Consider the following 13,315-nt stretch of genomic DNA (forward strand, 5'->3'; position numbering starts at 1 on the left):
GTCCCACCTGGCCCCAGAGGGGCCTCGCGCCCTCCAGGGGCTCACCTGGGAGGCACTGTAGACAGGAAAGTCCTCCACGGGTGGAATGAGGCCCTGCGCGATGAGCTGACCGTAGGATGGAGGTGCCTCCCGCCGCACGAACTCAGCCTCCAGGCGCGTCATCTGGGTCTCGAAGGCCCTGGAAGTGGTGGGCAGAGGGTGACATGGCTGGGCTGCCCCGGACCTGCAGCAGCAACAGGATTCTGGGTCCACCCTCCACCCAGACATCCCAAGATGTAGGGACCCCAGGGTGCACAGGGCAGCCTCCACGTAGCTGGTCCAGGCCCCCATCTGCAAACCCACAGCTGCGGGGACAGCAAGCCTGGGTGATGAAGAAACCCGGTCCCCTGGCTGTGGGCACAGCGCCCACCTGTACTCCTGCGTGCGCAATGAGTAGAGCTTGAAGGCGCAGCCCAGTGCGATGACCAGCAACAGGCCGCACACCAGGCTGCCGATGAGCGCCGCGGTGATGACCTTGCGGGGCACGGCGGCCAGGCAACCGTGCTCATCGCTGCCGTCCTGGCAGTCTTCCTGGCCGTCACAGCGCCACGTCTCAAAGATGCACAGGTTGGTACCGCAGTGGAAGGTGCCAGGCTGGCAGGAGAAGCAGTTCTTCTCGTCCGCCCCGTCGGGGCAGCTTTTCTGGTTGTTGCAGCGGTCGGCAGGCGTGTAGCACAGACCACTGCCACCCTCGCAGGGGTACTGATCCGGCGGGCAGGCAGGGCAACCCTGCTCGTCTCGGCCGCTGGCACAATGCCACCAGCCGTCACAGCGCTGTGGTTCCGAGAAGCAGCCCTGGTCGCCCGCGCTGCCCCCATCACTGTCACTGCTGCTCCCACACGGCTGCTCCCAGGGAAGGCAATAGCCCTTCACCTGATAGGTGGCGTTGAAGCCATGGCCGGCGCTGCGGGCACGCGCATGGTACGCCACGGTGAGGCGGCCCTGGGCGGCCTCCAGGCTCACGGGCCGGTGGTTGCTGCGGTAGGACAGCGTCTGCAGCAAGCGGTCCCCGCGCTCACCCAGGCCCTCGTATACCTGCACGTAGTCGTCGTAGCCCAGCCGCAGTTCCAGCTGCAGCAGCACCCGCCGCGAGTCCTGCGTGTCCACCAGCCATGTGCAGTGAAGGTCCGAGGGCCCACGGGCCGCGCCGAACAGGTCTGGGGAGGCAAAGGAGCCGTAGAAGCTGCCCAGCCGCCTGCCACACGCCAGGTCGGGGCAGCCCGCCTCATCCGAGCCATCGCCGCAGTCCTGCAAGCCGTCACAGCGCCTCTCCACAGGCAGGCAGCGCGTGGAGCGCGCCCCGCTGCACGGAAAGGTCCCCCCGGGACACAGGCTGCCTGGAGGCTCCGAGGCCGGCGCCGAGCAGTTGCCCTCATCAGAGCCGTCTCCACACTCATCCACTGCGTTGCACTGCCACGGGCCGGGCAGGCACTTGCCATTGTCACAGCGGAACTCATCTGCCTGGCAAGATGCCTGGCCCAGCTTCCCTGTGGGGTGGAGAGGTAGCAGGGGACAGTCAGGAGACAGAAGAGCCTCCCTTTGGCCAGGGGGCCTGGGGCCAAAAGTGGGCAGGTGGTTCCCCATCACCGTGGAAGCAGAGACCCCTCCAACACCAGGGTGGGCTCAGTCCCTGACCTGAGTCTGGGGTTAGGGGTGAGTTCCCACAACTAGCCAAGACTGGGAAGTAGGGCCAGTGACCTTGAGAGGTCTGAGGCATCCACATGCCCAGTCCTGCCACTGTCCTGAGATTGACAGGGTGGCCAGGGGACATCCTGCAGGGAGCCGGAGCCCTGTGGAGGGTGCTGCCCCTGTGGGCCAGGAGCCTTTTGGCACGCACGGTGTGCTCTGTGGTGTCCTGCCTGCCCTGCGCCCACTATCACCTCGGATGTAAGACAGACGGAAGCCCTGGGCCTGGCCGGAGCTGGAGGCGTCTGAGTGGAAGAAAATCCAGACGTGGTCTCGGGCAGAGATGAAGGCAGGCGGGATGGCAGAGCCACAGAGGCGGAAGGCCTCCTGGCGGGGCGGGGCCGCTGGGCCCAGCAGGAGCCAGTCCAGGGAGCACTGGTGGGACTCCTCCACGTCAAAGTTGCGGAAGCTGCAGGGAGGCGGAGAGGACCCAGACATGAGGCCATAGGCAGGACCTCCATGGCCGAGGACCAGCACAGAGTAGTCAGGCTGGAGCCACGGCCAGGACAGCCAGCCCCGTCCCGGCCAGCTGCCCCCGCTCCTCGTGTTCCAGATTGCCTGGTTCCTCCACTCCCAGCCACTCTGTCCCCACACTGTCCCCATCCAGGTGTGCACAGGAGGCTCCATGAAGAATTGTGATATCCATACAGGTCATTTCCAGCTCTGCTGCAGCTACGCTTCCCTCCATCAGTGCACACGGCACCCCCAGCCTGAAGCCGAAGTGCAGCAGGAAGTCAAGAGCCTCCGTCCCAACACCCTCCCCAAAAGGGCAGAGGCCCAAGGGCCCAGACGCCTCCATCTTGGGACCACTAGGATGGGCCCAGCACAAAGTCCCAGGCATGGGCAGTGAGGATGAGACTGTGCCCATGAGGCTGGCCGAGGCTGCAGTAGGTTGACAGCTTGTCATCTCCAGATACACTGGCCCTGAACCACCTGGCCCTTGGGGAAACTGAGGCACAGAGCATAGGACAGACCCTGCCCATGCCCATCACATCCTCATGCATTGCAGCTATGGAGTAAGTCAGGGGTTGTGCCTTTTGGGCTCTGGCATTTAGGAAAACTATGGCAGATGGAACCTATAGTGACTCCCCAGCCAAATGTCCCCATGACCACTCCTGGCCAGGACCACCGCTCACTGCCTGGCCCCCTTTCCCTCTGCATGTCCCTGCAGCTCGAGCACCCGGGCTTTGCCTGATTCACTCCCCTCCCCAAGGCCCCCTGTGGAAACCATGCTCTGGGCTCAGTGCCAGCCTGGCCCCCAGCCACCCCTGCAGGACAGAGAGGACATCTCTGCCACCTCAGAGACATCAGACCATGCCCACCAGTCCCAGGCTGTGTTCCCAGTGGCATGTGTGCTGGCCCTGCCTTCCTGGCAGGGCTGAGTGACTGAGAACCCCCCATACCCTATGAACGAGGCTCAAACCAGGAAAAGGTCCAGCTTGGGTACCTCGCCACAGAGGCCCGTGGAGACCCAGGGCACTGGACACATTTGTGTGCATGCTTTCACATGTACACATGCATGCTTACGGCTCACGCATGGTTACACCCATTATCTTACATGCATGCACACATACATGCTCTCTGCACCTGTGCAGGCATGGCTCGTGCACATACATGTGCTCACACATGCACTCTCTCACATGTGTCCTTTATGTCTCCCCGACATGTGCTTGTCCACGTACACAAGCACACGTGTGTTCACATACATGCACAGACATGCACTCACATATGCACACACACCTACGTACATGTGCTCACATGCATGCACGTGCCACATACCACAAATACCTACACACGCCTGTCTCACACATGCACACATCTGCATGCACACACACCTACTCATAAATGCTCACACACATGCAAACACCCACACACCTGTTCACACCTGCTCACACATGAGCGCTCACACACACCTCACACATATGCTCACACACATGCATGTGATCTCACACCTGCTCACACACACGTACACCCTCAGGCGTGTGCCTTCCACACCTGCTCTCACACACACACATTCTCACTCATCCCACGCATGTGGGCCCACGTCGATTCCTTCTGACACCCCCCAGGTGCCCCTACCTGATGGTAATCATGTCACCACGGTCACCCTGGATGTACCAGCTGCAGTTGGTGCCTGGCGGGTAGTTGAGGGGCCAGGCCGGGCTGTAGATGACCCCACGCCGCTCCGTGTGCTGCTCCAGCTTCCCGCTGCAGGCCGCTGTCGGGAGACGAGGCCGAGAAAGGCCGGCCCATCTTTGGTTGGGAAGTGGGTTGCAGCCGGGGTTAGGGGCTTCAGCACAGCCCTCCCCCATGGGGGGATCTAGCCCAGCCAAGGGTGGCCATGGCCAAGGGCAAGGCCACAACTTGTCACTTCGTGGCGGTGGTGTGTACGGGAGGCCAAGTAGGGCCCCCTAGACTTGGGGCAGCTATAGCCCCCAACCCTATGCAGTGGGCTAGAGCCTAGGTCCTGTCCCCCGCATCTCTGGCAGAAATGGGAGGAAACCCACCAACAACCCCTCCTGGCAGCCAGCACCTCCAAGGTGTAGCCTCGTGGCCTCGGCTCAGTGGAAAATTCCACACCCCTAGGCCTGCCCGGCCGGCATAGCCCATCCTGCGACAGCCCCCTGCCTGCCTTCCCTGGGGCTTTGCTCACTCACCTACTATGTGCCAAGCATGCATGGTAAGCACGCTGAGTAAGGCTCAGTAAGGCTGAGTAAGGCTGAGTAAGGAGGGAATAAGGCCTGCTCTATGGAACTCACAGGCTGGGGATGGGAGCAGATGGACTTTACGCAGATCCCCTGGGTAGAATGAATATCCTACAACTGGGCTGAAGAGAGGTGGCAAAGTCCAGCTGTGGCTGGAAACGCCACCTAGGTCTGATGACACCCTGAGCAGAATTTGGGTTTTATCCTGAGTACAAGTGAGAAGCCACCAAAGGTAGATTTAGGAACCAGGTGAGGAAACAGGCTCAGAGAGGGTCAGCAACTTGCCTGGGGCCACACAGCTAGGGAGGGCAGAGTCAGGAATCACTGTAGTCCTCTGGGGACCTCAGCTTCTCACTGCAGCACTGAGCCAACATGCATTTGTGGAGTGCCAACTGTATACCGCTCAGGTTGAGCAAAGAGCATCATGCCCGCCAGCTCAAATGAGGAGCCCTCCATGCCCAGCTCCACGGGCCTCACTTTAATCCATCCATTCTCCATGCTGTCTGCTTCTAAACCATCCAGGGCAGCACGGTGAGCCTGCCCTGCCCTGCTGTGCCCTGGCCCTCCCAGGACCGGGAGGCTGGTCCCAGCAATTGACCGCACTCCCAACCCCACAGCCCCCTGACCCTTCCCTGCCCTGGTCCATCTGATTCTCACAACAGCCTGAGATGAAGGCAGGGCCCATTTTACAGATGGAGAAACTGAGGCTCGGAGAGGCGAGGGACGACGCTTTTCCCGAGCCCAGTGACACTCTCTCCTCGCTCTCCCATGGCTGGCCCCTGGCACCGTGACCTTGCAAGCCGAATTCTCTCTGGTTCTCAGCAAGACTCCCTGGGACCCAGCTGCAGGACAGGCAGGAGAGCCCTCTGGCTGCCTCCCATGCTCTTAGGACAAAACCACAATTCACTGCAGCAGCCCCAGCCCCTCCCTGCCCCACACTCTGCCTCATCCCTCCCATAACCCCTAGCCCCCCGGACCTCTCCGATCTCTCACATTGGAGGGAACCTTGCTCTGGAGGCCCTGGTGGTCCCTGGTGGGTGCTATCCCCACCTTCTTATCCCATTCACAGACTCCTCAGCTTCCACCCCCTGCTCCATGGTCCCTTCCCAGGGAAACCCTCCAGGCTGCCTCCCGCAGAGCTCCAGCCCTCCACCCCTCCTCCCAGCCTGGGCCACAGAGCATTTCCCTTTTGTTGTTGGGACTGACCGGATGAACATCACATAGGCAGGCAGGGCTGTGCCGTGTCCCGGGACTCTGCACAGTGCCTGACGCACAGCAGGTGCTCCATAGATGTGGGCCCCTAAGTGGACGGGTCCATCTGAGGACCTGCTGGGCAGCTGGAGCCATAAGCTGAGAGCTGAAGCCCCTTCCCCCAGGGGCCTACTGGGACCATGAAGGCCCAGGTGATCCAGGACAGTGACTACTAGGGAGTCGGTAACCCCCATGAACAGCTTGTGAGAACATCAAGGATAAGAACAGAACTCTTGGTCCTAAAGCAAGGCCAGCCACCACCTGCGTCACCCTCAGACCCCTGACAGTCTTGGGTCAGTGAGGTGCAAGTCAGCACCTCTCCACCTGGAACTCACACATGGCCCTGGGAGGCAGCCCCCACAACCAGCCTCCGATCCTGCCCCAGAAATAGGGCGCTGTACACCCTGCTCCCAGCCCGAGGGCAGGAGATAAACTATCAGAGAGGGGTCTTGGGGTGCAGCCACCCAAACATGCAAAGTGGCCCCAGCCCCAGCCTGGTTCCCTCTGCTGCGTGAGGCCACTGGCCATGAGGACCTCACAGAGCCCTGAGGTCTGAACTGGGATTCCTTGGGAGGTGTAGGGTTAAGAAATCCAAAAGAAGCCGGTGCAGTGGCTCACGCCTGTCATCTCAGCACTTTCGGAGTCCGAGGCGGGGGGATCATTTGAGGTCAGGAGTTTGAGATCAGCCTGACCAACATGGGAAAACCCCGTCTCTACTAAAAGTACAAAAATCAGCCAGGTGTGGTAGTGGGTGTCTGTGATCCACAGCTACTCGGAAGGCTGAGGCAGGAGAATCGCTTGAATCCAGGAGGTGGAGATTGTGGTGAACCATGATCATACCACTGCACTCCAGCCTAGGTGACAGAGCAAGACTTTTTCTCCAAAAAAAAAAAAAAAAAGAAGAAGGAAATCCAAAAGAAGAGATCTTTCCTGCTGAAGGGGTCCGAAAAGGAGGTTCCACAAAAGTGAAGGCCAGGCCGGGCGCGGTGGTTCAAGCCTGTAATCCCAGCACTTTGGGAGTCCGAGACGGGCGGATCACGAGGTCAGGAGATCGAGACCATACTGGCTAACACGGTGAAACCCTGTCTCTACTAAAAAATACAAAAAAAAAAAAAAAACTAGCCAGGCGGGGTGGTGGGCGCCTGAGGTCCCAGCGGCCCGGGGGGCTGGGGCAGGGGAAGGGGGGAAACCCGGGGGGGGGGGTGTTGCAGGGACCCGGGACCCGGCCCCCGCCTCCCAGCCGGGGGGAAAGGGGGGGCCCCCGTCTCAAAAAAAAAAAAAAAAAAAGTGAAGGCCCAGTGAGGCTGGGGTGGTAACGTCCCCCACATTGCATCTCTAAAGCACATGCTAAGCCGAAGTGTCAGCCTCTGAGTCAGCACGGCTGGGAACCTCCCATGTTCACCTTTTTGCTGAGGGGTAAAACCCTATGAGGTGCCCTGTCCTCCATAGGGGCAGGACAAGGCACTGTCCATTCCTACCCAGCCCTGGAGGCCTTCCCTAGGGGATAGACATAGACCTGCCCCTTTCCTCGGGGCCCTTGGGGGCCAGGTGTCTCACCCATACTTTCTAGGAAAAGCCAGGGGTCACCTGCCACCTTTCTCTCTTCCCACTCACCTAGGCCAGAACCCTTCTCCCTCGTAGACCTATGTCTGGCCCCTTCATCAGGGCTTGGGAGGCCACCAGCCATATCAGGAGCAGAGGAAGGGACAACTGCCAGTCGCTCTGCCTCTCGGCAAAGCCCTGACAATGGGTGCCTCCAAACAGCCTCACTCCTGGGGGCTCCCCGGAAATTTCCACATCAGGGCAACTTGGTTAAACTGTGTGCTCTTCTCCAAAGTGGGTTGGCAGAGATCACGGTGGGTGCAGCAGCAGCCCAGCCTCATGCAGAGGGGATGCGGGGCCAGAGGGAGGCTGGGCTCTGTGCAGGGAGCTGCAAGTTCTAGGCAGGGACTCTTTTTTTTTTTTTCTTCTGAGACAAGGTCTAGCTCTGTCTCCAGGCTGCAGTGCAGTGGTGTGATCACAGCTCACTGCAGCTCAAATTCCAGGCTCAAGTGATCCTCCTACCTCAGCCCCCCAAAGTGCTCACACTACAGGTGTGCCCCACCATGCCCAGCCTAGGCAAGGACCCTGCTTGACCTGAGGCAGATGTGCATGTGGTAGGGGACTGGGGTCAGGGGCTGCCAGTGAGGAGGGGGGTCTCCAGGAATGCCCCGTGGAGGTGAGGTTCATGATGGGCTGTGTAGCAGTGGGCAGGCAGTGAGGGCAGATGGGAGGACTGCATGATTTGCGGGATAATGGGGAAGAGGGAGGGGTTCAGGGGTGTTGGGGGCAGTCGAGAGGTCTGTCTGAGCTTCAGCTGGAGGTGACCTGCCTTCTCTCAGGCAGAAGATGGCCTGGGCCCTGGGAGCCATGGTGGCCCACACAAGTAGGGAAGGAATGACCAGACACTTTTAGGCCAGTGTCCTTTCCTGGTCCAAAGAGTCATCAAATATTCCTGAGAGGACACTGCAAGGCCTGAAGAAGTACAATTTGCAGATCCGATTTCCAAAGTTGATCAATACTCCCGCCAACCTGCCTGGTGTAACCCGAGGACGGGGAGCTGGGAGTCCCATCCCAGACGTGCCGGGGAAGCTGCCAGTTGCCTGCAAACTGCATGAAGCCCCTGCCCAGGATCTCTCTGCTGGGGCCATGGTAGCTTCAGGGCTGAGCCCAGAGGCCGGGGGGATGCAAGAGGTGTTCTGACCAGTCAGAGCCTTACATACCTAGGCTTAGGATGGGGTTTGCTGGGGGGTAAAAAACCTGTGAGGTCCCCAGACAGCCCTGCCAGACCCTCTGGAGCACCTGAGCCTAGTGAGGGTGGAGAAGGGGCTCGGGGAATGGTTCCCAATCCAGGGTCCCATGCAGCAGGAATCCCAGGGAAAGCCGTGGAAATGCAGAGTCATGGAGCCGTGCTGGGAGGGGGGTACCTTGGGCCATCTGCAGCTGGTCAGTAACACTGGAGGTGTCAGAAGTGGACTCTAGGACAGCTAGGATCCCAGACCGCCACCCATGGCCTTCTGCACTGGGTGTGCAGCTTCCATCACAGAGGGCACCAGGGGCTGCAACGAGGACCCTGTTGGGACCTGAGATCTTGACAGCTAAGGACCTGGACAGTGTCCTCCTCGCCCAAGCTCCATGAGTGGCCCTAGTCCTCAGGGAAGCACTTTTCTAAACGTGGGGTATATGCGCATTTGGGGTGACACACCCACCAGCAGGAGGGTGCCCTGGGGCTCACATTCATAAGCTGTGACACCCTCATTCCCCCTTCCCCTGACTCTCTACCATGGCCACGGACATCTGACCCAGGCCGGGCCAGTGAGCCTTTTCCTGGAAATTGGGATGGGAGACTGGGCCACCATCAGTTGTGGGGACCAGGACAGCAGACAGGGCTGGGGCTAGGTCAGCGCTGAGCAAGGCCTGGCCCTCGGCCAGCCCGAAGCAGCAGAGGCGGCTGGGCTCCCGAGAGCACAGCTCAGGACAGAGAGAGGGAAAGAGGCCCGAGCCTGCCAGAGGAGCCAGTGAGCACAGCTTCTGTGCACCCTGGGCCTCCTCCTCAACCACAGCCAGCAGCAGGGGTCCCGCTGCCTGACAGCTCCAGGTCCTTTCTCCAGCAAGCCGGGTCCTGCACAGAACTAGAAACCCAGGCACCTCCTGCCCCACCGAGCAGAACAGCAGGCAAGGAACAAGTCAGAGGCCCCCGTTGTTCTCCCTGGCTGCACCTTGACCTCAGGTTTTGGTTTTTGTTCTACAGACAGGGTCTCGCTCTGTCACCCGAGCTGGAGTACAGTGGAGCCGTCATAGCCCACTACAATCTCAAACTCCTGGGCTCAAGCAATCATCCTGCCTCAGTCTCCCGAGTAGCTAAGACTACAGGCACATGCCAATGTGCCCAGCTAATTTTCAGATTTTTTTGTAGAGATGGAGCCTCACTACGTTGCTCAGGCTGGTCTCAAACTCCAGGGCTCAAGCATTCTCTTGCCTTAGCCTCTCAAAGTGCTGGGGTTACAGGTGTGAGCCACCACACCCAACCAGACTTAACATTTTTATGGAAATACTTATGCTTACTTTAATACCTTTTTAGGGGTTGTTGGAAATGGCAGTATATAGGCGGAATTAGCAAGAGATGCAGAGGTCTATGGGGGCTTGTTAATGATAGAACAGGCTCCCTCAGGCCCCCCTCAGACTCTCCAGGTGGCACTCAGGGCCCCGGGGGATCTGGGCTTATCCACTTGCCAACCAGCAGCCCCTTACCTCCAGTAGTGAAGGATGGATGGGCTTGGTCGCCCCTCTAGCTCTTGATGACCTTTGTTGTGCTTGGGACTAGGCTGGAGTTTAAAGACAGCCAGCGGCTGGACAGACCCATGCCAACAGGTAGAGGCGGGGGCAGCGTGCTCACTGTGTCCTCTCGGATTCTGTATGTACTTTTGGCCAAAATGTTTACCTCTGTCTTGCAAGTCAGCTGCCTGAAACTCACTTTTCACGTGCAGCTGATGCAAGGCCACGCCCTCTACTCACCTTCTTACCTAACCTCCCACACCAAGCCAGTATCTTCCCTGCCCTGAAGCATCCCCAGACCAGCTACCAGGCAACCAGTGGGCACCCCCATAGCCCAAGCCCAGCAGAATGACTCAATCCAGCCAATCCTAAACTGTTTACTCTGCCCTGCCTTTTCTTTTTTTTAGAGACAGAGTCTTGCTCTGTTGTCCAGGCTGGAGTACAGTGGTGCAATCTCAGCTAGTTCACTGCAACCTCCACCTCCCAGGTTCAAGCGATTCTCCTGCTTCAGCCTCCCGAGTAGATGGGATTATAGCTACCTTTTAGTAGAGGTGGAGTTTCGCCATGATAGCCAGGCTGGTCTCGAGCTCCTAAACTCACTCAATCCGCCCACCTCCGCCCACCTCCCAAAGTACTGGGATTACAGGCATGAGCCACAGCGCCTGGCTGCCGCTTCTTTCCCATGAAGCTGTGATGCCAGCTCTAACTTACACCTTTCTTCCACCCTTGCTCCTGCTTGTCCAAACCTAGTAATTCCCAGGTGGCCCTGCATGGCATGGCATGTCCCCTCCTCTCAAGAAAAATAATAAAGCGTTCTTTCCATGGCATGGGCCTCTCTATGTCATCCCTCAGTCATACCCCTATAAATTAAATCCTAGGAAGCCCACAGCCTGCGTGAAGCACAAGATGTCAATTCCATGGGACCCTCGGCAGCTTGCCAGTGGTATAAAGTCACCATGTGCCAGGCACTGCACTAAGAGCTTGCCTCCCTGGCTCGTGGAATACTAGGAGCCAGGTTTTCAGTAGACCTTGTTATTTCACCCACTTTACAGATGAGGAAACTGAGGCTCAGAGAAGTTGAAGCCTGCCCAAAGCCGAACAGCTCCTTTGTGACGTGGAAAAGATGCACACAGGAACTCGGGGTGGAGCCAGGACCCTGAAGGCCTGTCCTCAGGGCCCGCTCACCCAAGAGGGCCCGGAGGAATGGAGGAAGGAGAGAAAGTGCTTACTTACCTAAGGCAGGAACCGCACTGCTGAGCCTCCCGGTGAGAAAGATGTTCACTGTGGGAGACACAAAGAAAGGGTCAGGGGTCTCAGGTGCCTGCTGGGGACCAGCAGCAGCCCATGAGGGACACCACAGGTAAACCCAAGGCTGGCCCGCTGGTCCCCTTCCTCTTATAGGACAAGGCCCAGAGCGTAGCCCAAGACTGCCCATCAAGAGGGCCCCTACCCACCTCAACCCCACCTCTCTGCCTTCCCTGCTCTGTTTTCCAGGCTGAAGTGCATAGCTCACTGCAGCTTCAAACTCCTGGGCTCAAGCAATCCTCCCACCTGAGCCTCCCAAGTAGCTGGAACTACAGGTGTGCACCACTATGCCTGGTTATTTTTTTATTTTTTATTTTTGTAGAGATGAGGTATCACTGTGTTGCTCAGGCTGGTCTCAAACTCCTGGCCTCAAGCGATTCTCCTGCCTTGGTCTCCCAAAGTGCTGGGATTACAGGCACCTGCCACCGCGCCTGGCCTGCTCCTACTACTTTGACCAGCTTCCCCCTCCAAGGGGGAAGCAGCAGCAGGGGCAGGAGGGAAGGCAGTTCTGCTTATCCCCATTTACAGGGCATGCAGCTAGTGACGGAACCATCCTCTTCCCCCGTGCCACGCTGACCTTCAGAAGGAAAGCAAAATTCCCCAGCCACCCCTCAAGCGCCCACCTCCATGGGGTTTGGCCCTTACTTTCACCTTCTTTCACCCCGGGATACCGTGGCCGGAGAGGGGGTCGGTCAGGGCGTGGGGCGGAGCTGCCACGCGGGAGACCCGGACCCGCCCGGCCCGCGCGGCCCACTCACGCGAACAGACGACCGCCAGCTGCACCCGGGCGCCCAGCGCCCTCCAGCCCCGCGGCCATGCGCTTCTGGCCGGGCGGGGGGTTATGGGCCCAGAGCCGAGGGGCAAGCCCAACTTCCCAGGGTTCAGGATGTGGGTCAGATCCCGCCTGGCCGGGAAGCAGGAACCGCTGCCCCCACCCAGGACACCTGGACAGAGCCAGGCCAAAGCTCCTGAGCACGGAGCGCCTGTCCCCCTGCCCTGCTCACCACGGATGCCAGCACCCAGCAGCTCAGAGCCCAACACACATGACCCTGCACCCAGGTTGGGGTGGGCGCGCTGAGGTTACACCCTCCATGCTCCCCAGTGGCACATTCCCATTGAGCCAGGCTCACACAGCTGGGGCAGGGCCTGCCCGGGCCTCAGAGCTCCCTGAGGCCTGGGGGTGATTACTTTGTCATTTCAGTGGCTTCAGCAAACCTGTCAGGTTACAGAGCCCTCACTGGTGACATCATAGGGTGTCCCCTAATAACCCCCAGTTCTTATAATGGCCTCCCTCCTTCATCACAGTAAATAAAGGAGCCATGTGGGTTGGGGATTTAACTCCTTCTCCTCTCGCCCACACAGAGCGCTGGAAAGCTGGACAAAAAAACTCCCAGACAGGGCGGGAGCCCCTCCCACCCCATGCCTGGCCTGGACCGGTCCCTGGCCCGACCCAAGCACCCTCCTAAACTGAACAGGCCTGCCCAGGGGCTGAGAGACACAAAGGGAAAACAGGAGTCCCCTGGAAGCCGCCTCCACACTGGCACCCTCCTCCAGCCCTGCCCCGCACCCCGAGTCCCCATCTGCGGCTCACACCCGCCCCCACCCCAACTCCAGGCCGGAAATAGCTGCTTCTTCAGGGGACAGCCGGCCTGGCCTTTGTCCCCAGCTCTCGGAGGCCCCCTCGACTCCAGGCTCAGCGCGGGCGGGCCGGGTGAAGGCTGCCGCCTGCACGAAGGGCCGCCTGCCAGCGCTCAGCCCGGGCTCCGGGCACTACTCCGAGCGGGGCGCGAGCCGGGGCTGCGCCACCAGAGTCGCCCGCGCAGGCCCGGGGCCAGGCGGGCAAGCGGTGCTGGCCGCTCTCTGGGCCTCCGCGCGGGAGCCACCGCGGTGCGGGGCCCCGGGATGTCGCGGCCGGAAAGGGGGTTGGTCAGGGCGCGGGGCGGAGCTGCCACACGGGGGACCTGGACCTGCCCGGCCCGCGCGGCCCACTCACCCAAACAGACGACGGCCAGCTG

The 13,315-nt window shown here is 60.0% G+C and overlaps 1 protein-coding gene across 1 annotated transcript in view; it reads right to left on the bottom strand.

Moving 5' to 3' along the window:
* Positions 1 to 13,309, bottom strand: part of LRP3 (LDL receptor related protein 3) — a 15,409-nt gene extending 2,100 nt beyond the window's left edge. The window contains exons 1-6 of the mRNA XM_017855049.1: positions 13,294 to 13,309; positions 11,229 to 11,276; positions 3,805 to 3,943; positions 1,920 to 2,134; positions 410 to 1,526; positions 46 to 178 (exon numbers count right to left, since the gene is read on the bottom strand). Coding sequence (XP_017710538.1) covers positions 46 to 178; positions 410 to 1,526; positions 1,920 to 2,134; positions 3,805 to 3,818 — 1,479 coding nt within the window. The 5' untranslated portion in view covers positions 3,819 to 3,943; positions 11,229 to 11,276; positions 13,294 to 13,309. The remainder of the gene's footprint in view (positions 1 to 45; positions 179 to 409; positions 1,527 to 1,919; positions 2,135 to 3,804; positions 3,944 to 11,228; positions 11,277 to 13,293) is intronic.
* Between the last annotated feature and the right edge of the window lie 6 nt (positions 13,310 to 13,315).

This window comes from Rhinopithecus bieti, unplaced genomic scaffold (assembly GCF_001698545.2).
Source record: "Rhinopithecus bieti isolate Rb0 unplaced genomic scaffold, ASM169854v2 scaffold_39998, whole genome shotgun sequence".
NCBI classification, from domain to species: domain Eukaryota; kingdom Metazoa; phylum Chordata; class Mammalia; order Primates; family Cercopithecidae; genus Rhinopithecus; species Rhinopithecus bieti.